The sequence below is a fragment of the Pipistrellus kuhlii genome, unplaced genomic scaffold, assembly GCF_014108245.1.
Source record: "Pipistrellus kuhlii isolate mPipKuh1 unplaced genomic scaffold, mPipKuh1.p scaffold_m20_p_6, whole genome shotgun sequence".
Lineage (NCBI taxonomy): Eukaryota > Metazoa > Chordata > Mammalia > Chiroptera > Vespertilionidae > Pipistrellus > Pipistrellus kuhlii.
Genome location: NW_023425562.1, coordinates 65,190,163 through 65,211,525, shown reverse-complemented (window position 1 = coordinate 65,211,525; position 21,363 = coordinate 65,190,163). Strand labels below are relative to the sequence as shown.

Below are 21,363 nucleotides of genomic sequence, written 5' to 3'. Positions count from 1 at the left end.
GAATATGGTTTCATCTTTTGTCAATGAAAGCCCCTTAAAGTTGGCTTCTGTGGTTTTTGACATGGCTATCTTCGATAGTATCTTCGTTTTTAGGTAGAACAAGATGTCTCAGACTCCTCTTGGATACTTCTTTAGCCAGACCCAGAACCAGCCATTTCTCCAATTTCTTTATAATCGATAATGGTATGGTTCTAATGTGTAATTCTAGTATATGTGCTGCCGAAGTGAGCACCATGATAATCTAATTTCATTATTTTCACCAAAACTTTCATGTTAGCCTCTAGGTAATGATAGTATCACTATTGCCTTTGTCACATAGAATTCATGGTTCCCGCAGTAAGTATTTTTATTGGAAATCAAAATGAAAATTTAGCCTACTGGTTTATAACCATATGCTTATAGGTTTTTAAATAAAATAATAGTTGTGTGGGTTGTTAATTTTGGGTTTGTGGGTCCAGTGGAATCTACACATGGATTTTCTGTAAATTTCTTGAACCATTTAATTTTAGGCAAAGATATAACTTTCTTTCTCTTGACTGAGGAGATTTAGGAAGCATGATCTTAGTAACTTTGGATAGTATTTTTCTTTTCTTTTAAAAAAAAAAATATATTTTATTGATTTTTTACCGAGAGGAAGAGAGAGAGAGAGAGAGAGAGCTAGAAACGTCGATGAGAGAGAAACATCGACCAGCTGCCTCTTGCACACCCCCTACTGGGGATGTGCTCGCAACCAATGTACATGCCCTTGACTGTAATCGAACCTGGGACCTTTCAGTCCGCAGACTGATGCTCTACCACTGAGCCAAACCGGCTTCGGCAACTTTGAATAAAATTGTAAATAAATTCCTTGGCTAAAATAAATGGTTTAATATAAGTGATTGTATTTCCTTTTTTTGCTAGCATTATTTCCTAATATAATGTCAATTGAAAAATGCTAAATTTTATATTGCCTACTAGAGGCTCGGTGCATGAAGTTTGTGCAGGGGGGGAGGGTCCCTCAACCCAGCCAGCACCCTCTCCAATCTGGGATCCCTTGAGGGATGTCTGACTGCCTGTTTAGGCCTGATCCGACTGGCGGTTGGACATCCCTCTCACAATCCAAGACTGCTGGCTCCCAACTGCTCACCTGCATGCCTGCCTGATTGCCCCTAACCATTTCTACCTGCCAGCCAGATCACCCTCTAACCACTACCCTGCCAGCCTGAACAACGCCTAATTGCTCCCCAGTTGGCCTGATTGCCCCTAATTGTCCTCCTCTGCTGGCCTGGTCACCCCTAACGGCCCTCCCCTGCCAGTCTGGTTGCTCCTAACTGCCCTTCCTGCTGGCCTGATTGCCCATAATTGCCTTCCCCTGCAGGTCTGGTTCCCCCCAACTGTCTTCGCCTGCAGGCCTAGGTCTCCACAACTGTCCTCCATTGCAGGCCTGGTCCCCCCAACTGCCCTCCCCTGCAGTCCTGGTCCCCACAACTGCCCTTTCCTGCTGACCTGTTCTCCCCACCTGCCCTTCTCTGACAGCCCCGTCACCCTTAACTGTCCTTCCTGCTTGCCTGATTGCCCACAGCTGCCCTTTCCTGTAGGCCTGGTCCATCCCAACTGTCCTCCTCTGCTGGCCTGGTCACCCCCAACTGCCCTCCTCTGGTGGCCTGGTCACCCCTAACTTCCCACAACTTCCCCTGCAGGCCTTCATGTGGTGGCCATCTTGTGTCCACATGGGGGCAGCCATCTTTGACCACATGGGGGTGGCCATCTTGTATCTTGGAGTGACAGTCAATATGCATATTACTCTTATATTAGATAGGAGGATTTGCATTTTGCTATAATACACTGTCTCATTTGAAGTGGCTTACCTGTTTTGCTTTTTCCTTTTATCTGCTTATAGGATATTTCTAATAGTCATAGTAAGATAGCTTGGGACTATTTTTTCATTGTTTTTCCTTAAATTCTACTCTGATATAGACAACTGAATATAATTACCATTTTCCCCTCCATCTTCAGAAATCTTTTGTCTTTCTTCACTCTCAGAACCACCCATGACATTGTGTTGAATGGAGAAAGGAATAAGCAGTGAGCAGATTTAAAGCTTTTCGTCATCATGCTTCATGAAACCTCTAAATGCTGAGTGTTGTTTTTAAACTCTGGGTACAACTTTAAAACCAATGGGATGATTTATATTGTCTCTCCTTTGTGTAGAGGAATTTATTGAGAAATAATATCAACTCATACTTCCTTTTTCAGTTTTTAAAGAGCTCTGGACATTTGGATCACCTCTATAAATCTCTTCTAAATTTTGTCATTAAGAAAGTTATTAATTAATGTTTAATATGGTTGACTTAGTAGTTATAGGTTAAATTTCTGGTATAGCATAATTGGTTTGCGTATGTCCTTTCTGCTTGTGGGCTTTATACTACCTATATAATCACTATGTATACTGAGATATCTATTTTACATTACATTACATCTACATTATTGTTGATGTTTATAACCAGACTTTTTTTAAACCATCACCAAGGATATGTTTTTTGACACACACACACACACACACACACACACACACACAGGGAGAGAGAGAGAGAGAGAGAGAGAGAGAGAGAGAGAGAGAGAGAGAGAGAGAGAGTGAGTTAGGAGAGGAACATCAACTGGTTGCTTTCTGTATACACCCCAAACAGGGTTCTAGCCCATAACCCAGGTGTGTGCCTGACCAGGAATTGAACCTGCAACTTTTTGGAAATGGAATGATGCTCCAACCAACTGAACCACTCAGCCAAGGACATCTTGGATTTTTGTTTGTTGGTTTGTTTTTTAATTATAAAATGCATACTGTGGCCTTGATGCAAAATGAAATCTCCAATTTTAACATTCCTTTGAGACCTGCTTAGTGACTGTTTCTAAGATATTATAGTTAAATATGGGGGCTATCTACAGTCCTAAATATTGCTATCAGAATTCATTGTACTACTTATTTGCAGGCAATTATTTCTTTGATCTTATCTTTGGATTCAGGTTTTAGAGGCTTTTAAGTTTTCTTTGCCTGTTTCTTCTTTATTTGTATAATGACATTAGCCTGATTCTGTGGCCACCATGGAGCAAACCTGTTACTTGGAAGTACAAGACTTGGATCTTAGAATCTTAGCTCTTCTAGTTCACTTTTCTTATCTGTCAAATCAGGATGATGTTGCTTTCATACATGTTAATTGTAATTTTAATGATATGATATTTGTGAAAGCCCCAGATATATATAGTAGTTGATCAATTAATGGTGACTCAGTGAGTCAATGATCTTAAAAAATAAAATTCTCTGTAGTTGAATGAAACAAATATATTATTTCATTAATTAATAACTTTTTAAAAGGGATTTTTCATAAGTGTTCTATCTATTGCAAGCCTCTTAATTAAAATTTAACCAAAATGTTATTGAAGTCCTAAAAAGTACTTTCAGTTATCAGATTGTGTCCTGTAAGGAATTTAAAGCCATTTAAGTGGTTATTTATTTTTCCCAGTGAGGAATTTAAAGTCATTTAATCCAAGTAGGTTTTTTCCCCCAGTGAGAAAACTGAGGCACACAGATTTTAGGTGACTCATTTGAGGACCACTGGAGATGGTTTTCTTATCTGTGGTTGCTCTCTCCAATGGAACAGGAATCCAGGTAGAGGTTTGAGAGCATCAAGTAGATGTTACACAGTGCTGCTTCTTTCATGGCTGCTGCCCTAATGAAGTTCTCAAGTGTAGATAAGTCTTATGCTCATATATGTAGTATGCATCCCAGACAAATGCAATGGTAGTGATAGAATTTTAGGGCTCCATCACAGCTAACAACAACACTTCTACTGTGGGTGGTTGCCTCTGATTTTTTTTTCCATGCTGGTACCATTTGTCTCTGGTGTCCTAGTTAGATTTTATAATTTAGATAACTAAATTGAACAGAAAGCAAGATTCTTTTTCATCATCTGTATTCCCACCCAAAGTGAATATTGGATCAATTTCTACTTTGAGATGTGACTTTGACAAAAGGCAAAAGAAAGGGCTGGCTCAAGCTTTGGGAGGGGACCACTCTGTGTTCTTAACCACAGACCCTCTGATATGACAGATTGGATAAAGGATTCTCACTACTCATTTTTGTTGAAGCTTTTTTTGTTTTAGTTCTTTTGAAATAGATTTTAATCTATGAAAGTATTCCCTCATTTACAAAACTGGAACTCTTCCCATTTATGCAGTTACTTCTTGTTCAGATAGTTGAATCTTGTGATTTAGTTATATCTTTGCAACAAAATTGATAATGATAATAACTAATAAATATCAACTATTTTCTATATGTAGCATATGTCTACCACTATGCTCTAGAGGAGATATTTTTCTGTGTTTAGTTGTAACTGTTCTACTATATTTATCCACATGATAAATAATTATGAAATGCTAAGTTTGCAGGAGAGGAACTCTCTAGGATATAATTGTAAAATTGGTTTTCTTTTGTCTATATATTATTTATAAAAAAATTGGAAAAGCCTGAGTTCTTTATAATAGATTACTATAAATATCCATAGGGTTGTGGGTTAGAGAGAACTGAATATTGGGGAAACACTAAATGTGTGTTGGCGACTATAATCTTTGGATTTGACCAGATTAAACATCTTCACTACTTATTCCACCTCTTTATAAAGCTCCTTATGTTTTCTCCTTGTATATAATAGGTTCCAGGTGTGATAACCATGGGGACACTGTGAGAACTGAAATCATGTGTGTTCCATCACTTTTCAGGCAGCCCTCTCTTTAATTTCACAAGACAGGCTTGAAAACCAGAAGTAACCCAACTCCAAAATTGGCAGTAAGTCCACGGACAGGGAAAAGGTGACGTACTGTGTCATAAATTCCTTTGTTGAAAAAAGAGATGTTGCAATACTGGAAACTGAAGTACCAAATGTTTCCTTTTAAATTTGGAAAGGCCTTTCTTCATTACTTATCTGTCCCTGTGGACTTCTAACAGGGGATGTGTTGAAAGATTTTTTCAGATGCCCACTAGCCGCAGTGAGAGTGAATGGCAGCATTTATAAGATGGCATAAATACTTCAAAATCATCAGTGATCCTTAGAGATGTGTGGTGTGCCAGTGGTGCTGAATGCGAGCTTTTGTTGCTGCTGATCCTGTGTTCTTGTTGTACCCAGGCTGCTGGGAATGTGGGGGTTATGTCTCTCCTGTGAGTGCAATCTCACTCTGCCCCTTTGGGGGCTCTTTGTATCAGAACTGAGGTTAGTGTGGTTTAGAAGAAATAGTCTCCCAAAGGAGGGAAAGGTCTGTGAGTTTAGGAGTTGTACTTAAAAATTCTAATCTCATTTTCTTGTGTATAATAGGTTCCAGGTTTGATTACCATGGGGACACAGTGAAGAACTGAACTCATGTGTGTTCATGGAGGAATTATGTCAAAATCCTCTACCATTTAAATACTATCTTAAAACCCTATATGTAGATACTTCATGAAAAACGTGGTATTAGGGGCCTTTTAATTTCCATTTTGTAATCATTTGGCTCACAGCACCACTGCTGCCACCACAAAACGAGACAAAAATAAAATAGATTAACATTTATCTTGAAATGCAATGAAACTCTATGTTTAATGTCAGCCAAGAGTTGGTAAATTTTCGTGTTTCTCTACCCTCATTGCAATCACTTTTTAGTTTGTTACTTACCTTTTGGGACTAAAACATGATTTGACAACATGGTTTTATTGGGCTATTGCATTACCTACTTTTAATTATTTTAATTTGAATGATACATTTGTCACTAGAGATGAAATAAAAATACTAAGTGTGTGATTAAGGTCAGATGAAATATAACATGTGTAACATTAGTTCACGTTCACTCTTACCAACTCATGACCTCAGATATGGGGAAGGGACGTGCATGGGACCAAACCCCATTATGGGAGACCTCCCTTGCTCTTTGCTATCTTGCCTTAAGAGAAAGTATTGTCAATATAGAAGTATAACATTGAAGTCAGGCAACAAATCTGTTGGAGAAAAGTAGATTTTTATTATAGAAGTTGGTTAAAAATCTGGAAATTTTGTCCATCGTTTCTTCAGATATTAGTGCCTCCTTCCCATTCTTTCTCTTTTCTCTTTCAGAATGCCTGTTAATGTGCAGGCCCTTTATTTCTGCAAAGTGATCATTGCATTTGGAGGTTTCATCAGATTCAGTAATATTTTCAGTGGGGGGAAGGGGGAACACTGTAAACGTGTAATTTTGTCAAGAGATATATAGTCTCTGGTTGTATCTTTTTTTGTGATATTAGCAGCCAGTTATGAGTGTTGCATTAAATATTACAAATGGCAGTATTCTAATTCTGTTAATTTCTTCTTTATTAGCTGAGATAATTCTGTGGAGAAAATTTTTCTTCATAAACTATTTGGTTACCCTGCTGTATAGTTCCTATAAGAACTACAGAGAAATTCATGTTGGGTTTTTACTTATTTATCAATTTTCAGAAAATTAAGTTGGTTCCATATTATCCTCTAAAAGTAACAAAGGCTCCCCCCCCCCCCACACACACACCTGAGGATATTTTTCATTGATTCTAGAGAGAGAAGAAAGGAGAGGGGGAGAGAAAAACATCAATTAGTTGCCTCCTGTATGCTTCTTGACTGGGGATTGATCCCACAAACTGGGTATGTGCCCTAACCAAGAATCCAATCCATGACCTTTTGGTGAATGGGATGTTGCTCCTACCAACTGAGTCCCCTCACCAGGGCAACAAAAGCTTTTTAAAACATAAGGTATGAATTCACTATGTGTTTCAATCCATTCAGTTGTCATTTTTATTGATGCTAAATAGCTTGTTATTTATTTCTCTTTTCTTCTAGGTTAGGTATTTGGTCTTCATTCTATATATAATCCACTAGAGGACCAGTGCATGGAATTCATGCATTGGGGGTGGGGTGGGTGGGGGCTTCTCAGCCCAGCCTGCACCTTCCTGGGGATCAGGCCTAAACCGGCAGTTGGGCATCCCTCTCACAATCCTGGACCGCTGACTCCTAATAGCTCACTTGCCTGCCTGCCTAGTTGCCCCTAACTGTCCTTGTCTGCCAGCCTGAGTACCCCTCACCTGATCGCTCCTAACAGCTCCCCCCTGCTGGCCTGGTTGCCCCCAACTACCTCCCTTGCCGGCCTTGTGGCCCCTTACTGGCCTCCCTCCCATCCCTACCTCCGGCTGGCCTAATAACCCCCAATAGGCCCCTCTGCCTGCCTATTGCCCTCAACTGCCCCTCCCCAACCCCCTGTGCCAGCCTGGTTGCCCCAACAGCCCCCTGCTGGTATGGTATCCCTCACGCCCCCCCCCCCCCCCCCCCCCCCGCCGGCCTGGTCACCCCTAACTGCTCCCCACTGCAAGCCTGGTCAACCCCAACTGCCCCCTCTCCCCCACTGGTCTGGTCATCCCACGCAGCCTGCTGTTCAGTCGTTTGGTCATCCCTCACTAACCCCCCTGCTGGCCTGGTTGCCCCATGCAGCCTGCTTGTTCAGTCCTTTGATCATCCCTCACTAACCTCCCTGCCAGCCTGGTCGTAGGCAGCCATCTTGTGAGGGTTATTTTGCATATTGCCTCTTTATTATATAGGATATTTCTTGCTGAGATCTGAGAATATAAATACATTCTTACTTGCATGAGTTAGGACAAAAGGAGGATGTAATGAAAGGCTTATTTCTAATATTTTTAATAAAAAGTGAAACTGTTTTCCATTGAATTACACTTCAACTACATGGCATCATGTTTAAGAAACCTTGGAATTCTGTGGGTAAAACCACAGAAGTCAAATTTTTCTTTGATTGGAACCTGCAGGAGAGCAAGCTTTTGGTGTCAAGGCTCTTATGTTGGAGGTGATATATGTCAGAATAGTAGTCATAATTTTTAAAGTTCCTGGGTAAAGTCAATCACATGGAAACCCTGCTTGCTATTCCTGTAGAACAACAGAGGGAAAAGTCTCTCTGACATATATTGTGTATTTTTGATGTAATGTTAACTTCATGTGGTTTAGCTGTTTGACTCGAGGTGTGTGTACATAACCTTCTGAACACTCATTTAGCTTATAATATGCCAATTTCCTAACAATTATTATTGTTCTAAAGTATAACATTTCACTGCTCAACATCAGATATGTACACAAAGGGAATTAAAATTTATGGAGTTTCATGAGCTTAGTATAGTAAATGTCAAAAATGGTTTCTATTTGCTTTATTGTCATTTTTTCCTGATTATAAAAATAATACTGCAAAAATTTAACCAAACAGGGATCACTATAATCATGCCTACAAAGTTACATATTAAATTGCATACCTAGGTCTTCCCGTAAGTATAGATATTCACAAAGACATATTTAAATCTTAAATAGTATTTACATTTCCACTTTACCCAAAGTATATGGGAATTCTTTCAGGCAAAATATCAGATTTAAAACAAACAAACAAACAAACAAACAAAAAACACCTTTTTTTTTTTTTTAACAGTTTGTACTTTTGGCAGTGAGCCTATATTGTATGTGTATATGTAATATACACATGTGTGTTTATATGTGCATGTATGTATGGAGGGGGGAAAAGGGTGAGAGAGAAAAAGGAGATGTCTTTATATGAAAATACTTCTGAAATGAAAGGTACCAGCAAGGTTCAATAATTACAGCTTGTATCTGTATCGAGATTTGTTGATAGTGCCTAATGTCTGCCATAATACATACTAGCTGAACAGAGACCTGTGTGTCATATGTTTGTGTTGGTTAAGTTTCATGAATTTAAGAATTTTAAGGCATTAATTAAAAGAGGTTATTTCATTTAATAATCTCAGCCCACATTTCTTTGGGACTGCTAATTACCAGCCCTCTCCATTTACCAGTGCAGTGTGTGTGCATGCACATATTTATGTGCAAATTAATGACATGAAACAAAGTTACTGTGTCCCTCGTCCATTGGGGAAACTGAGTGGATCCTGGAGATGCTTATTTTTTGCTGTGATTGTATTTGACGTCAGGGTTGAGTCATATTTTAGTCTCAGTAAATGCTTAGATCATTTGATATCCTTCCCCTGTTATGTGAATTAATGGAGGACTTGATTTTCTAATGAACTAACGGAACACATTTGACAGGATGTTTTTTTTTTTAAGAGATGGGAACTTTTGTTCCATTGGGAAGAGGAATCATTTTGAATGGAAAAAAGTTTTTAAGGAAAATCTTATAAAGATCTTTTGTATCTACTCTTCTCACTTGAATAAGAGAACTCTGTAATTTTAATAGTGAAATTGATTTTATATTATATATAAAAAGCATTTCTAATATCATCCTATCTAATAAAGAGGGAATATATTAATTGACCCTCATGCCATTGCAAAGATGGTGGTGTCCACAGCCAATAAGGAGGGAATAAGCTAATTGACTGCCCTGCCCTGAAGGATGATGGCACCCACACCCACAAGATGGTGGTGCTCAGTCCCCTCAGCCCCACTGGGGTGCCTGCCTCCGGAGTCTCCAGTCCCTTCAGCCCCCAAGCCACCCAGGGCCAGTCTGAGGTGCAAGCAAGCCTCAGATGGCAGCTGCCCAGCTGCCCAGGGCTGCCCGAGGCTCAGATAACCAGGGCCAGCCAAGGCTTGTGCCCCTGGCAGTGGCATCAGCAGAAGTGTGATGAGAGAGTTGTCTTCCTCTGATCGCTGGGTCATCTCCCGCCCCTGAGGGCTCTTGGACTGTGAGAGGGGGCAGGCTGGGCTGAAGGACCACCCCCACCCCCTTATAGTGCATGAATTTTCATGCACCAGGCCTCTAGTTTACTATATTTTTAAAAGGCTTACCTCTCCAATGTCTGTCCAAGTAGCTTTTTTACATTTTTTTCTAATCAGGCTCTTTGTTTAGCAATCTTTTATTTGGACTTGCCAGCTTATAAATTAAATTTCCTTCATCTCTACTTTTGTAGGCAGTTTCTTACTTTTACCAGGTAGAGACTGTAATCAGATTCTAGGCAGTGCCCTTCACCACCATGCCTACCCTTTTTTAAGTGGGTCTGAAGGGTCAAATTCAATTTGGGGTTAAAACACATTCTTTCTTTAGAACTACAGAGAGTATTCACCCTTGAAAGCTATATAAATCGTAAAAGAAGATAAGAAAGGTGCTGTTTTATTAAGTCCACTTTACAGTTGTTGATGTGTGGTGAACATTTCAGTGAAAAGTTGGGAGGGGGATATTCAGATTGGCGCTGGCTGATTCGTATTCCCCCTGGCTCCCAGGTTTGTGAGGAACTAGAGGGAAATGGGAGACCAGGGTCAATGGAATGTAAACAGATAAATAAATTATAGAGCACTTTTTTTTTTATAGTTACCCAACCATGGAAATGTAACAGACCCTAGGAGATTCCTAGGTAGAGAATCTAAATTCTTGTATTGTGCAAATCATTCCTATGAAAAAGAGTTTTGTTGTTTTTTTGTGTGTTTGTTTCCTTTTGAGATTAGACAGTCATGTGTTTCTCTAGTTTCTGCCAAATCTCATTACTAAAATTACTAAATTATTCATAGAAATCATTTCATCCATCACTGAATTATTCTCCAGCACAACTACTTCTTAAGAAGTGCATAAGGGTGTTTTAATTCTCGTAACACAAGACAGATGCTTACTACTGCTTTTCCTCAACATTTTTTGGTTTTCTTCACTTTTTTAGGATGTGGGGAGCATCTTGTACGCACCATACTGGCTAGAGAATGTTCACATGCTTTACAGGCTGAGGATGCTCACCAAGCTCTGCTGGAGACTATGCAAAACAAGTTTATCAGTAAGTATAACTTTATCAGTAAGTATAACATCAAGAAAATGTTCCTTCTAAAATATAGGTTTCTTTACTGTGTTATATGCCTTGTGAGTCAGGTGCCACATTTTTATCCCTATACATAGGTCCAGCGCCTGGCATAGACTTAGACTCTCAATTAATATTGGTTGTGAAATTAATTCCATCAAAGTAGCTACTACAGCATGAAATTTGTCACATTTAATGCCCAAGCTGTGAGATATTGGCTAGCATTCAAGTGATATACAATGGAATAAAATTCTACTAAAATAAAGTTCAAGGTACAACTTTCTTTAAAAGTTTTAAAATATAATTTGAATTTAAAAAGTCAGCATTTTTATTTATTTAATATATATAAATTGTTGACATTATTGCAGATGTCTCCCATTCCCACCCCATCTGCCTTTACTTTCTTCTGCCCAGCTCCTACTCCCCCCGCCCCCCACCTTCACCCCAGGTCTTCACCACCCCATTGCTTGTGTTCATGAGCTGTGCATATTAAGTATAGAAATTCTTTGGTTTATCTCTTCTCATCCCCCCATCCCCACACTGAGGTATGTCATTCTGTTTCATGCCTCCATGCTTTAGGTCTTATTTTGCTGGTCAATTCATTTTATTCATTAGATTCCACAAATAAGTGAGATCATGTCATATTTGTCTTTCTCAGATTGGCTTATTTCACTTAGCAGAGCAGTCTTCCAGGTCCATCCATAAATTCAGTATTTATGGGTCCAATACTGCCACATACAGTTGTATAGGGTTGTGATGAAATCCTGCTTGGGCTCCATGTGGCAACCTATAAGGGTTAAAACTGTTTGACTTAGTCCAGTTTTCCCTTCATTTAATATTGAACTTATCACTCTGCCAAAATTTGTAAAGCACTATAAGAAATATAAAGCATTAAATATATTAGGGTAATTAGCCATGACCACATGAATGAGAGAAAGAGTATCACTGGGTTAATGGGAAGGGGGGTGTATGTCTACTTAGAGAATTAAGACGAAAGGATGTACCACAGTGTTAACTGTATAGTGAAGGCAACACAGACAAGTAGGAATGTCACTCCAGAAGGACTAATGGATGATGGGCCCTTAGGGCTGGTTCCAGAAGGCTCTGGGATTAGTGGGAAAAGAAGGGGAAGAAGAGAACATGAACACAGACATGACATTGGGATTAGGCAAGGTGAGGGCTAGACAACTGCATGATTCTTACCTGGAGGGAAGTATTCCCAGTGTGTGGTGGGGCTGGACTGGCCAGGTAAGGCCAGGTCTCAGAGGCCTTTAAATCTCAATGTAGACATTCACATTTGATGTGATAGGTTATGTCTTCTGAGGTTGACAGATAGGATGATGTTTGTGGGGAGGGTTATAGAGTAGAGCTCAATAGACTATCTCTATAGGAGAGAGATATTAGGGCCTGGGGATGCTCCAGGGATTGGAGAGGAAATGCTGATTTTGAGGGAGGCATCATGAGAGAAAGAGAAAATGTTAACAGGCTTTGATTTTGACATTAGGAGGTAGTGTAGCCCTCTGGGTCCGTTTAGGATATAGAAACCATACATTAGGTGAACCAGGGGAAGTTTGAGATGAAGAATTATTAACTACTAGAAATTTGTGCATGGGGGTGGGGTGGAGAAGGGGTGTCTTTCAGCCAAGCCTGCACCCTCTCCAATCTGGAGCCCCTTGAGGGATGTCCGACTGCCCGTTTAGGCCCAATCTCCTACCAGGATTGGGCCTAAACGGGCGGTCGGACATCCCTCTCACAATCCAAGACTGCTGGCTCCCAACCACTCACCTGCCTGCCTGCCTGCCTGATTGCCCCTAACCGCTTCTGCCTGCCAGTCTAATCACCCCTAACCACTCCCCTGCCGGCCCAATTGCCCTTAACTGCCCTCCCTTGCCAGCCTGGTCCCCTCCAACTGCTCTCCCTTGCAGGCCTGGTCCCTCCCAACTGCCCTCCCCTGCAAGGTTGCAGATGGACCATATATGGATCTGTGGATAGAACACCTTTTCTAGATTTCTGACACCACACAGCCTCTCTTGAGCACATGCTGGGAATTTCAGGAAGGGTGGTGCCTGTTTTTAACTCTGTTTATGTTCTCTAGCTCAGATTCATGCAACTCCTGGCCTTTATTCTGCTAGTCCCCTAGTCTCTCTTTAGATGGCACTTTATATTTGTCTGTCCACTCTTCCATCTCCACTTGGTTGTGACTGGATTCCAGGGAGCTTCTTTGTCATTGTGGAAGGGACTATCTGGTTCACAGTCATCCTCTTCCCACTGTTGGCTTCTGCTGGGATGGGACTTGCCCTCTACCTAAGTATGAGTTACTGACTTCTGTCACTGTGGAATTCAGTATGGCATTTTCAGCTTCTTCAGTCCTGACAGCAGATGCTGGTGGTAGTGGAGTCAGGTGTTCTGAAAACTTGAAATAATCATTGGAATTGTCAGTCCTCATGCATAGCAGGCTACTTTTTCTACTTTAGTCATGAGGGTAGCATGAGAATGGGCAGGGGCCACAAGTTTGACATGCTTAAGCTAGGGTCTACCTCTCCAGATTTGGGTCCCTGCTAAGCATTCTCTGAACTCCATTCCTTTCTCTTCTATTGGTTTGTTGCACTCTCCTTTTTAAAATTCTTCTCTTTAAAACTATTCTCTTCTTTAAAACTACTCAGAGTTTGACTGCAGTATTTCATTTTGCCACTGGATCCCATGACATAGTGCACATTGAACCCAGTCCTAAGAATTCCAGATTCAAACATTTAAAACATACTCAAAATAATGTATTTAAAAAAATGGTTTTCAGTTTTATTCTCTCTTTTTCTGATGAGTGAGGTCAAGCATCTTTTTGTCTATAAGTTTGCCTTTTCCATGAGTCTGTGAATTATCTGTTCATAACTTTTGACAATTTGTATGTTGTACTGTTTGGGTGATATACTTTCAATTGACAATTAATGGTAAAATTATCTTAAATCTAGGATTCTAAAGGGTCATAGTGGAATTTTAAAATAACCCTGCCTTTTTCTGAGTGGTGGTATGTTTGATATCTGTGACCCTCTGCACAAATAAGGGATTTTTAAAAAACATAATTTTACACTCCAATATTATTATAATAAAATAATATTTGTATGTATTTCTTCTAAAGTACTCAGGGACATTAAAATAAAGATTTTTTCTTTTTTTTTTTTTTTACAATTTGAAACAAACTGCAGTGATCATATTTTGGTAAATGAGACTTTAATGTGATAGAATGAATAGAGTACAATTGAAAGACACTTAGAAGATTGAACTCTTTTTGTTTCTACTTGCATTACCATTATGCCAAACTCCAGAGCTTTGGTTTGACTTAATATAGGAATTGGTTACATAAAAGAGAGTAACCAATTCATGCATTTTTTTAAAAAACCACTGTTTGTGTAACATACAAAACCCATAAAAATGGGTACTGTAAAAATAGTGCCTTAATAATACATCATGCTAGCCAGCTGATTATAGACTGAGTGCTTAGTTAGGTAAGGAAAAGTAAATAGATGTTCTTTTTAGTTGTGTTTTTTAAGTGATCACACACACACACACCCTTACAATGATTCAGATGTTACTTTTCCTATTCATAGTTATTTTTTAACAAACTTGGTTTCATGAATTATTCCTTTATCATGCAAACTATGGCTTCATGTGTGGTATATGAACTTCAGGGTGGCATTATAGTTTCCTGCTCAGCAAGTAATGTCACAGAACATTTTTCAGTTGCTTCTGCTCACTAATAAATATACTGGCTGATAAAATGTTATCTACAAAACTCAAATGTCTCTATTCTTCGTTTTGAATTTCTAAGCTATTAGTATTATGAACCTACAGTCTGTGTAACCATTGTTGAAAAATTCTATGTGGTATATATATTATGACTTTTAAAAAGTGGTTTTGCACTATGTTCTTTTATTTTATTCCTTTGGGATATGTTCTAAGAATACTAGCGATATCATAGTTTCATTGTCAAATACAGAATGCCATCAACAGTTGAGGTTGAAGGTAGTCTACTCTTGTGGTTTTCTGCCAAAAATTGAAGTTATCCTATATAATAAAGAGGTAATATGCAAATTAACCCTCATGCCCTCACAAGATGGCTGCCTACAACCAGGCTGGCAGGGGGTTACTGAGGGATGACCAAACGACTGAACAGCAGGCTTCATGGGGCAACGAGGCTGAAGGGGGGTTAGTGAGGGACAACCAAACAACTGAACAAGCAGGTTTCAGGGGGGATAGTGAAGGACGACCAGGCCAGCAGGCTTTGTGGGGCTACCAGGCCTTCGGGGTGGGGGTGTGTGAGAGGTGACCAGGCTCCAGCAGGGGGGACAGTTGGCGGTGACCAGGTCAGTGGGGGCAATTAGGCTGGCAGGGGGGCTGTGAGGGGTGACCAGGCTGGCAGGGAGGAGGCAGTTGGGGGCAACCAGGCTGGCAGGGGGAGTAGTTAAAGGCAGTGAGGGGTGATGAGGCCAGCAGTGGGGAGCAATTAGGGGTGGCCAGTAGTCCTTTTGGAGCTTGAGGGACTCCTAGAAGAATTTATTATTTTTGTTACTAATTCTTGGGCCCTGGGCTCTTATACTCTCAGAATTTTTACCATCTTCTTATTTACAGACTAGAAGCCCGGTGCACAAAATTTGTGCATGGGGGGTGTGTGTCCCTCAGCCCAGCCTGCACCCTCTCCAATCTGGGACCCCTCGAGAGATGTCCAACATCCCTCTCACAATCCAGGACTGCTGGCTCTCAACTGCTTACATGCCTGCCTGCCTGATTGCCCCTAACTGCTTCTGCCTGCCAGCCTGATCATCCCCTAAACATGCCCCTGCCAGCCTGATTGACGCCTAACTTCTCCCCGGCAGACCTAATTGCCCCAACTGTCCTCCCTTGCATGCCTTGTCCTAACTGCCCTCCCCTGAAGGCCTGATCACTCCCAACTGCCCTCCCCTGCTGGCCATCTTGTGTCCACATGGGGCGGCCATCTTGTGTGTTGGAGTGATGGTCAATTCGCATATTACCTCTTTATTAATAGGATATTCATGTACTTTGCAACTATAGGGTGAAGGCCAGGAGAATTAGAGAAGCAGAATTAGTGTGAATATAAAGGAGAATTGGGTACCAGAGAGCTTCAAAGAGAGAACCTCTGGGGTTTGGTGGTTATTTGAATGTGACAGATACAGTCAAAAAGACATTAAAAAACTAGAGTTTTGACTCTGATTGATTTGAACGTGTATGCTAATAAGAGATTATGAGAATGTCATGTATAGAACATTGGACAGGCAGAGAAAATGGGATGGACTTTGACATTTGGTATAGAGGTATTTGTAAGCAAGGTAGTGAGTGGAATATTTGGGACTGGAGCTTGTGAGGGAAGTTGAGACTTTGGGCTTATTATCATACTTTATGGTATCATCTACATAATGATGATTCAGCTCTGAAGGCTGAATCTGCTTGCATGACATGCTGTCAAAGAGGTCTTCCCTAACCACCTGACTTAAAATACTTACTCATTTCCCTACTCTCCTACTCTGGTTTACGTTTTTTTGTTAGCACTTCCTGATTTATTCTATACATATTTGTTTATTATTTTCTATCTCCCTTTAGCAAGTCACAAACTGTACTAAGAGCAGAGATTTCACTCTTATTTCCCCTTCATTATATCTCTAACAGCTAGAACAGTTTCTAACAAATAAAATACTTGTTGAATGAATTGAGAATAGAGCTGTAGGTGAAAACCTTAGAAGATACCTGCCTTTGAGGGGGTGGAGAAGTAGCCTGTGACGGAGATAAAAGAGAGAGGATCAGTGGATGCAGCCAAAGACACTGATCTGGAAACCAGAGGCCGAAGGAATTGTTTTGACATAACCAAAGGTTGAGCCTAGAGATGTAAATGAATACCAAGAAAGAGTTTTTGGGTTTAGGCTTTGGAGGGCCTGAGTTCAAGCTTGTGCAATGGCTGGGTCAAAAATAACTCCTCTGAGCAGCTGGGAAAGAAGAAGGACCAGAAATGGTGAAGATGGCCTTTGAGTCAAGGTCTTTGGTGACAAGCTAGATGGTTTAGAGTTTGATAGATGACTGGCATCTACAACTTTGCATTTAAACTGTGTCCTAACACACACACTTATTGAAGATAGTACTGTACTTTCCATATTCCCATATTTCCTTTTTTAATTGGAGTACATATCATAGAGGGCCACAGAGGTGCAAAATAAATCATATTTTTCTTCCCACATGACATAAGATACTTATGTAGAACCCCAGAATATTTTTAAGTGTGCAGAAGTTTTATAAATTGGAATAAATTTAAGTGACTAGGTGGAATGGGGACAAAAAGAAATAAGAAAAGAGAGATGGCAAAAGGCTACAAGGATGACATTCATTTTAGAAATAAATGTGGTTTTCTAAGGGCCTTCAAGAATGTTCTTTAGGAAGCTAATGGCAAAAAAAAAAAAAAAAGCTAATTGCTTTTCTCTTTCTGGTGAGTTGTTACAGCCTTTTAGAGTGGCTTCCTTTTTTTTTTTTTTTTTTTTTTTTTTTTTAATAGAAGCTTAAGAAATAAAATTCCCAGAAATGTATCTTATTTAAAACAAGATGCAGAAAGCTCACAGTAGGAAGGCTAGAAAGTTCTTGATAATAGTAAGAGTGGCTACATAATAATCAGCATTGTTGAAAGAAGTAAAAATTTGACACATTATTACTATTATTATTATTATTATTATTATTATTATATGGCTAGAATGAATGGTTAGAAATCACATATATTGATCCAGACAATCATAATTAAAAAATACATAGTTCATCTATTTACTAAATTGAGTAATACCTAAATTTGATTTTTCAGTGCATGTTGAGTGTAAGAAACAGAATCATCACAATTTCCAAGAAACCCAGATGTTACCTTTTGTGACATGACTGATGCATTGTTTCTGAAGGAGAACCTTGGAATAAAACTTGGTCAAGTCTGTTCAGGGCAGACTCAACCATTTTTCAGTTTTTCCTCTACTCTTGCAAATAAGTAAAAAAAAAAATCTTGTTATGGTATTAAATTACTAACAGCATTGATCAGCTGCTGACTAACAAGTTGGATTTATCAGAATAAATGGAAATGGGTAAACAGCCACAGACGTGTAACTTTCTAGGGCTTTGGCCATTCACAGCTGAAGTTGATTTTCTCCCTGTGGTTTAGGTTCCCTGTTTACACAATTAGCCTTCTCTCAGAGCCTGGAAATCCCATGTATTTTGGACAATTGGAGCTTTCTAAATAGCAGAGGATGATTATGTTAACCACAGATGTGTTAGCTTTCAGATTTTGATAACTGGAAATAAATTGGTAATATTATTTGATTGGAAACCAAATAATAAGCACAGTATTAAAAAAGTAAAAAACAACAATTCTGTAAACAGTGTCATATTACTTTAAAAAGAGCCATAGTTTTGTTGTGTGTCCATTTGATTTTTAGGGACCATGGACTTGATTTTAAAGGTTGGTGCCATCACAGAATTGGGAGCTGCTTAACTATTTCACAATAAGTACTTTATTTTGAATTTTATATTTAAAGATATTTATGAAATATTAAGACGTAATTAAAACCACACAAGGAATTTGTTTTATTCCATAGAGAAAAAAAGAAAAAAAAGAAAATGAAGATCTTTGTTTCCACATTAGCAATATTTTTTTCTCCTAAGGGTACTGATTAGGTGATCAAAAAGCTTTTTTGTCTGTTCCTTTAATTGAGCATGTGGAGAAACCACTAATATTAGTTACAGTAAACACAGAGCACATAATTATAATGTTGCAAGAAGGAAAGGAAAATTAAATCATATGAAGCTGAAGGCTGAGTTGTGCAGTATCTTGAGTGATTAGTTTGAATAGGGTTTAAGTTATACTTCGTGGATATGGGTAAATAAATAAATTCATAATTATTATAATGCTCAATAGATTTTAGAATTGCTTCTTAGGTTGTAAAGTTGCTTCCCCTCATTTTCTTTTTCAGTCATCAGGTATTTTAGAGTAACTGATTTTTTAGCCTGTAAAGACTATATATTCATGAAAGAAGAATAGAGTATATGCAAACAACCTATTCATAACCTTTTGTGAATGTGGTAAAACCCAGTCCATTCATTAGCATTAATCATGGGCAGTTTATGTGGAGGGACTCTCACATAGTCCATCTGAGGTTCAATGACACTGATGATTTTCTGCTACTTACCTCTCTCCTGGGTTGATTTTCAGTTTCAAATTGGGTAAGCTCAGAGCGTCTTCTTGTTTAAGTAGCAGATGTGTATTTATTTAAAACACTTAAGCCAAGTTGCCGTCTCCACTTACTTGAATTTGTGATTAGGAATTCTGTAATTATTTGGGGAGGAGGAGTAAACTTTGAAAGGTGTCTGCTGTAAGTCTGTGTGTGGGGGCATGAATATGTTTTAGAAATTTCTTTGAAGGTTGAAAATAATCCTGCCGCCTTCCTTACTCTCTTTCGTTTTTCCCCCCTGTACACTATAATGTTCAAAAAAGCTCCTTTTATATTCTGTAACTATTTAGATACAAATATGCAAAACAAGTGGCCAAAGAATCCAATCCAAATACTAATTGACCACCAATAAAAACGATATAGGTGAAAATTAACTCCTTTTGGCTGAATGATTTTGAAGCAATGCACTTAAAGAACAAGTATTTGGGAGTGATTAGCCTTTGATTAAAAATAAATACTTTTTAAGACTATTAAGCAAATTTTAATAAATTAAATGATAATTAGTACTTATTTATAAATATTACTCATTAATAGCCATATTAAATTAATAGAATTATTATTAGTATTAGACATAATATTGTGGTTGGATAAGAGAATGTCCTTGTTCTGAAGAGATTTATTCTGAATTATTTATGATGAGGGGTTATTAATATTTGAAACTGACATTCATATGGGACAGAAAAATATTATTTAAGTGTGTAATGCTTTCGTTCTGTAGGCCGATGGTGGCTGTGAAGTTACTGACTTTCTTTGTAGGGATATTTTGATCGTAGGCTTCCTATGGTGTTTATCATAGTTACAGATGTTTTAAAGATTTTGTAGGTTTGAATGAGGTAGGAAAGAATCTCTTTCCAATTGCCTTTTATATCATTTGCATTTATCCACTTATTATAATAATTCTACATAATTATATGGCACTTAATACTTCTCAAATATTTTCAAATGTCCTTTTTAAGTCTATCTCTTAAAACTAATGTTGGATTAATCATCTCCTTTTGGTAAATGATTGGAAAACTCAGAACCAAATTATGTATAAACCTAATGACCTGCAGGTCTAAGCTTGTAACCCACATTTCTTAATTTCCTAGGATAAGCACTCAAAGTGTGTGTGTGTGTGTGTATGCGCACGCGCGCAGGCGTGCATGCACACACTTCAACACTCTTCTCCCATGTGTTCTGGTAATGGAATGTCACCAGAATGTTGGACCTTGCTTCAGCAGCCTCAGTTCTTTAGTTAGGCTTGTAAAGAATTCAGAGCCAAGGAGCTCAAATTATAAGAGAAAGCTTATTTAGAAAGTCACAGAAGTGGAGGAAGTGAGCCACCTTGGCTGCATGGACTCAGGAAAAAGTTACAGAAGCAAAAAGAAGGGACCTTGGAGCTTATGAAAAAGAAAGTCAGAGAGAATGCACCTGGGGGAAGTAGAAGGGCAAAGGTTAACCATGCTCCAGAGAGAGTCGCTGGATCAGGGAGGTCTCAAAGGAGGATCTCAATAGAATATTCATCAGCTGTCCAGACGTGTCCCCAATGATTGGTTGGCACCAGGGCAGGAGGTCATTAGTCATTGCAGCTGGTCCTGATGTCAGCCATTGTGTCACCCCTCCTGGCCTTCCTGCTTTTCTGGGCCAGGGACTGAAACACACTGGGGCCAAATGTTATCCTGAGGATTTAATGCTTAAGGGAGTGGTCATGCAAGGATTTGTATGGGAGTCCTATGAGGCTAGTTTTTGCCCCTCTTGTTCCAGAATTCTTAGTTATTTCAGCCTGTCAGGTGATCTGTTTTGGATAGAAGCAAGGCTTGTCTAATTCACATGCTGCCTACTTTGTGTGGAATAGCACATTATGTCTTTTATTCTGTCTTTGAGAGGGGATTGGCAGGAGAGAACTGCTACTGACGTGGAAGTCACAGGATCAGCTCAAGTCTCTGTTCTGCCACTTGCTGGCTTTTAGGATCCTGGATGATTCATTTTTCTCTTTAAAGGCTGCTTATAATGACTTAACCAAAGATTTATTTTCTCTCTTTAAAAATCTCACTTGAAGAACCACTTCTCATGGCTTAACCAGATATTAACTTCTACTCTCATTATAAGACATCCAGAGGACCTGTGCCTCAGCTCCACAGTCTCCAATATTCTCGCCTCCTCCTCTCCTCTGCTTTCCTGGGGTGTGGCTCTCACCACTCCCTGGGCATCACATTGGCATTTCAAACAGGAAGAAAGAGATGGGTAAAGAACAAAAGGAGCATGCCAACCCTCTTTAAAGGACTTTTTTTTTTTTTTTTTTTTAACAGCTCTTGCAAA

The 21,363-nt window shown here is 39.2% G+C and overlaps 1 protein-coding gene across 16 annotated transcripts in view; it reads left to right on the top strand.

The window, feature by feature from the left end:
* The window catches only part of TASP1 (taspase 1), a 233,348-nt gene that overhangs the window by 138,340 nt on the left and 73,645 nt on the right, over positions 1-21,363 (top strand). For 14 of the 16 annotated variants that reach the window (XR_004984368.2, XR_004984367.2, XR_004984369.2 and 11 more), the window contains one exon: positions 10,676-10,786. The exons of the other annotated variants lie outside the window; for them this stretch is intronic. Coding sequence is in view for 11 of the 14 variants with exons in the window: in XM_036418444.2 (XP_036274337.1) it covers positions 10,676-10,786 (111 nt within the window). In the remaining 3 variants the exon portion in view is untranslated. The remainder of the gene's footprint in view (positions 1-10,675; positions 10,787-21,363) is intronic. 16 annotated transcript variants of the gene reach the window in all.